We start from the raw sequence: 6000 nt of genomic DNA, 5'->3' as shown, positions 1-6000 counted from the left end.
TTCCAGTGGACCTGAGGACAGAGCAAATCCCTCATAAACATCACTCCTAAACATAAATATGAAAATGAGAACACTTCCTGTTAAACAGGATTTGGAGGCAATTCCTATACAGATGTTACAGTACTTGCCATGTGCACGTTCTTCCGAAAATTTCATCAATAGTGCAGTCATGAGTGAAACAGGATAGTACTTCATCCATCACCTACCGTTCAACACATTCCTTTACCACTGCAAAATTCCCATCACCGATAACTTTCCCCACTTTGTACTTTTCCACGATGGCAGAGGCTGTATGGTTTCTGTTTCCATTAACTGCAGGAGAAAGAACGACAAGCAGAACGGAGCTTTTAGATTCAATTTCACTCCTTTATATCGACAAATAAGATTAAATCGTAGGAGTTATCACTGGTGATGACAAAATGCACGTTGTATGTATATATACATATATATTATTATTATTAGTTTTCACAGTCGCAGCTCATAGAAATTCATACATAGAAATTCATAGAAAACTTTATTTAAAATCAACCCAGAAACGTCCATGAAGCGCTCTTAATGAAAATGCAGTTGATCTACATGAATAAACAAGTGTGTGTCGTCAGGTGTGTCAAATATCAAGGAGGGAACTCTGGACTTCATTTCCCAACAGCCACTGCACCATACTACATCACTGTCACATGACCACCTGCACCTGTATCACATTTCTTGTTTAACGAGCACTCCTATATATAGCCACTGTTTGTACTGCTTCTTCGTCTTATGTATCGTCCATCCATGGTTTTGTCCACGTGGCGATGTTTAGTTTTGCCACAGTATTTTGCCCGGTGTTATTGCGTCTTTGTTTTTTTTTGTCCGTTTGTTTATTAAATGTTTGAAATCTGCGATTGCTCCCGTATCCATCTTTGTAACGTGACAAGGTGCAGGTCACGTCGGGCAAGCGGGGTTAACTGAATGTTCGAAATAAAATGGTACAGAGAAACGTTTGTATGTCACTAAAGAAAGCAACAAACCGACCACTTTTTAAGCTAAAAACATAATAGAGGCCGTCTTGTGTCTGGTCCGAGCGTGTAGAAGAGCTGTACGTTCTTCAAGATGCTTAGAACAACATACCGTCCAAATTCTTCCTAAAACTTCTCCGAAAACAGACGCACTTTTAAAGGCAACGGTTGTTTACACAAAATATTGATATATATTTTTTTTTTACTGTTTAGTTCAAGTGGCTTTTATTGTCATTTCGACCATATACAGCTGAAACGACGTTCTTCCGGGACCACGGTGCTACGTAAATCATCACACGAACCACACGAGACGACACAGAACTAAACGAGACCTACACATTCGACGTAACGCGCACATGCTAACGTGTGCTAACAACACAAGGTGGTACGGTAAGTACTAAAACAGGACAGTCAGTGACAGAGTAGTACCGAACAGTACACGGTTCTAGCACGGAAGTGTCCGATATAACAGGTAGTGCAAAAGATGCAAAACAATATCATTTAAAAATGGTATAAATGTGAACACAACATGCTATGACTGAGTATTCTTCAGATTAGCTTATACCAAATATGGACATAGCAGTTATTGTGGTAGCAGACAGGTAACGTGTATAACAGTGGCAAGAAATTAAACAGGATATTTTTATAAATACATTAGCAGCAAAAATGCAACAGCGTCAACGCAGGAACGTGCAAATATTGCAATGGGAGTGCAAGAGTTTACTGCTCTTTATAGCTATTTTATATTTAGAAATGACATCTCTGCTTGACGGATTTTCTTCGTATGCTTAAGTACACATATTTGTCACAGTGTTGTTCATATCCTGTACAAAAAGAATTCAAAAGTCAAACTCGCTGCCAATGGTCGTCAGTGGGGAATCCTCCACCACCGACAAGCCTTCTTGTTACTAAATTGTAAGCCGGAAGCTATCGAAGAAGAACTATTTAGGAGATTTTGAAAAGACCTTGCTGTGATTTTGATGCTGTTTGGATCAATTCCAAAATGCGAATCAGTTCATCTGCTGGTTCCAATCATAAATCCATACAAACATTAATAACACTGGAAGGAGGGTGAGAGAGAGAGAGAGAAATACAGAACGGAAGACATGAATAAACAGGAGAAAAATGTACTGAGAGAAAAAGAGTCAGGAGGATGCTCACCCTCAGGGCTGGTGTTGTCAGTGTGTTGAGGCTGATGCTGCTCGGAGGAGACGCTCACGTTAGACACTGACGAGTGATGAGTCGGGATCTATAAGAGAATGACATTTCGAAAACCCATAGTGATCGTGATGATGATCGTTCCATCAGTGCCGTCAGTGCTAAACGATTATTTGTTAGAATTGTACGCAGGGATGACTGGTGATATTAGAAGGGAGGTTAAAAACTAATATCGGTCAGTAGCTTGAGAGCGACACTATTAACCACAGATGAGCAGCTTTTACAAAAAGTTCTTAGACTTACTCCACAGTCTGTCCTTTTGTGTGCTGTAATTTGTATTTTAATCAGATAACGTACGCTTTCTTTATCCGCTTTCAGATGCATTTTTTTGGGAAAATAAAGCACTATAGAGTAAATAGAGATCAAATCTAGGGGGTGTGTCACTCTGACAGGTCTGTCACCGATAGGCCTCTCTGTGAATCTACAGTCTGGGCTAGAAAGAAATCAGCCCGAGCCTCGATTCTCACTTCTTCACACTATTCCGTGTTACAATAATCGCTGGTGCTGTTGCGCTTTGCTCTACAGAAAACCAAAACAATCCACCGTTTGCTAACGGCAAATAATCTGGTGTGTGCACTCGCCCGTCTAGATTATCGGTCCGTCCGGGATTTCAGCATTTTTCTCGAGCGCAAAAATCACGCAAACGGAATATTCAGAGGAGCTTGCAATGTTTCAAAATTACCGCGGATTTTCTGCAAATTTTGGCCAAGACGCGTCACGTGACGTCGTCGCAACGCGCATTCGATTCACGTGCCCGCGAATACGGGTACAGCTAAAAGGTCTCATTTAGCAGCAGACAATTCACACAGTTGCGATTTCGGCAATTCGAGTAGTTTTCCGCGAAACGCGCAAATCAACTCCGCAAATTGCATCGCAAATTCCGAACAAAGCCGCAGCAAGATCGAGCATTTTTTGGCCGGAACGATCGCAATAAAAAAACTCCATAAAATCCCGTACGGACTGTTTTATACCGTTTATACCAGCCAGCCTGACTGTACATATGTAAACCCCTAGTGTAAAAGCTCATTTCAAAAACCTAAGCAATATAATACAATATAATCATTAATAATAAACTACAAAAATACATCATGAACATTATTTCCCCTGAACCTAAACATGCCTTCATTAAGCATGCACTAATCATTTCTATATTTTTATGCATTCTGTTGCATTAAGCAAATGGCAGTGACACTGTGATTTTACTGTGGCTCTAGCTATTTGTATTTAAATGAGAATGAAGGTAGCTGCCAAGCCTAAAACTACGTAAGCCAGTGGGAGCAAACAGCAGCGGTGCTGAAATCAGGAAGAAGTGTCCATTCAGGTAGAGATATTTAACTAGGATGAACTGGGGGGGAAAAATCCTGAACAAACGATTTAGGCTGCTTTATTCAAACACGGAGCTCGAAGAGCATGGGACTTCAGAGAAGAATGACTAGCATACAGAATTTTACATGCGATAGCTAGTCATTCTTGGATTTTGCCATGTTTACAGCAGAAAATCCAAAAGTTACGTCGATATTTACATGGGGAACGTTACATGTATTGAGAGTTAAAGTCCAATGGTTTATGCGGGGAAAGTTACACGTATTCAGAGTCGTGTTAGGCGGCGGCTTAGGCAGTGTCGATTCTCTCGATGCGCCATTCAGATGATTAAAATCACCTACGTGGTTAACCAAATGTTTAACTTCCACCCTGGTTACTCAGCAGCTTATAAAATAGCACTTGATCCAGCACATTCTATTATTATTATTATTATTTTTTTTTACATTTTATTAATGAAGCCATGGAGGCGGTGGAATTGTAATGTGGGTGCGAGATGTGGTTCATGATTTATCCCAGTTCATCCTTAAAAACAAACAAACAAACAAAAAAAAATCATACATGGACTGGGATTAAGGTTCCAAATTGAAGCAAGAGTTCATCCAGAAATAACATTTACACAATTTTCCCCTCGGCTCAAACGTAACAGATCAGTTAACATACAGGAGCTTCAAGGCTAATGTCGCTAATTAAGTACAGGAAGCTTATACGACAGTTACGGTACATTAGCAGCATGGCTCCAATGCAAAACTGAAGAAGCAAAAGCTAAGACACCAACCATGTCTTTGGAAGTGAAAATTGCGTAAAAGTTATTTTCATTCAATGCTCAGTCGATGTACGTAAGTGCTATAGCTGGTTAGCAGGTGCACATACATATAAATAAAACACTCCAAAACGTCATGGTACCTTCACAGAAAGATGGAAGGCGGCCCCCGTCCGCTTGTTGCAACTAAACTAAAAGTAAGTGGGAAGATATTTATAGAAGCACATCAGAGGCCAATAAAGCTGACAGCTCAAAAACAAGATGTAAAGAACTATTAGGATGGACAGACGACCGCTTAGACGTCCACTCACGCTATCGTACTTCCCTGCTATATAACAGCTAATGGTAGAATAGAATGAAGCATTTATTAAAAGCCTTTTAATGATACCGAAGCCCACGGGGTTCTGGAAAAATGAGAGCTCTTTAAAAGGTTTTATAGAACACCTTTCATAGCAGGGCTGCACAATTAATCGAATATCGATCTCGGTTATGATTTTGACCGCACACGATTACATGAACACGATCGACTGCGATATTGACATTTAAAGTTCGTCCTCTGCTCATAGAAAAGTCCTCTGCAGATCAAATCAGGCGTTTCCTACACTTACAGCCGATCACCATAGAGCGGCGCAGGGATGACGTCATTTTGTACGCGGAAACGAGTTAGCATTTTAGCCCTTCCGGTTCCAATGGCATTTTTGAATGGGATTTTGGTTAAAAAAAAAAAAAAGAAAAAAACATTTTTACGACATAAAATACGACAGTAAAACCCCACGTGTTTTTTTTTTTTTTTTTTAAAGCTTTTATGTGTATTGAAAGAGGCGGTTGCTAACGGTCACGTAATGAGGGCTTAGGAAGGATGCACGTGCAGATAAAAACTTTATTGAAGAGAGGCAGACAAATCCAAAACGTGAGACAACAGCGTGGTCACAAACAAGCAAAAGGTCCGGCGATCGGCAAACGAGACTAAACGAGAATCCGACAAGGAGGTCGAGAATAAGATCGAAACTATGAGACATGAAACTATGAGCAAACGCTCGGTACACGGAAAACTCACGCAATACTTCGCGTCGGACAAAGAGACACAAGGGGTTTAAATGACAAGCGTAATTAAGGGTGAACACAAAACAGCTGAGACTAATGATGACACATAAGGGAACAACGAGCGACAATACAGGGGCGGAGACAGGACAGAGATCATAACAAATTAACATCAAGTCAATGTCACCACCCCCCCCCCCCCCCCCAAAAAAAAAAAAAAAAAAAAAAAAAAAAAAAACGTGGATGAAGATTCATCCACAGCGTAAATCCGTATTATGGAAAAAGTTTTAAATCAAGTTTGGAGAAGTTATCGGGAGCTTGGTGATGGTGACGTTGAAGTGGAGCGACCGTGGTGTAGTTCGTTTATGGCGTACGGTTAGCTTTTATTTCTGGTGATTGTATTTACTCTTCAAACGTCATAAACGTTGTGTTCATTTGTGAAAATGATCTTGATGGACAGAACGTGTTCGTATTGTAAATTGTTGATCACAGAGATTATTTTGTGCGATAATCCAAAAGCCTGTGTGAAAATACTGTTGTGTTTTTGTCGAGGGAAGCGGTGTGATGATAACCTCCGGGTTCCGGTACAAAATGACGTCATCGCTGCGTCACCGCTCTATAGGGTGATTTTGTCTGCGTGTCTCCTCCTGTAAACACTGT

The 6000-nt window shown here is 40.5% G+C and overlaps 1 protein-coding gene across 7 annotated transcripts in view; it reads right to left on the bottom strand.

The window, feature by feature from the left end:
* The window catches only part of dclk2a (doublecortin-like kinase 2a), a 76925-nt gene that overhangs the window by 21501 nt on the left and 49424 nt on the right, over positions 1–6000 (bottom strand). For 5 of the 7 annotated variants that reach the window (XR_001812262.3, XM_047153832.2, XM_017464877.3 and 2 more), the window contains exons 7-10: positions 4443–4490; positions 2160–2247; positions 207–312; positions 1–11 (exon numbers count right to left, since the gene is read on the bottom strand). The exon at positions 1–11 is cut by the window's left edge and continues 47 nt beyond it. Coding sequence is in view for 6 of the 7 variants with exons in the window: in XM_047153832.2 (XP_047009788.1) it covers positions 1–11; positions 207–312; positions 2160–2247; positions 4443–4490 (253 nt within the window). In the remaining variant the exon portion in view is untranslated. The remainder of the gene's footprint in view (positions 12–206; positions 313–2159; positions 2248–4442; positions 4491–6000) is intronic. The other 2 variants (XM_017464876.3, XM_017464878.3) reach the window with 1 other exon arrangement.

Source organism: Ictalurus punctatus, chromosome 3 (genome assembly GCF_001660625.3).
Source record: "Ictalurus punctatus breed USDA103 chromosome 3, Coco_2.0, whole genome shotgun sequence".
Lineage (NCBI taxonomy): Eukaryota > Metazoa > Chordata > Actinopteri > Siluriformes > Ictaluridae > Ictalurus > Ictalurus punctatus.
This window is presented reverse-complemented; position numbering and strand designations above follow the sequence as displayed.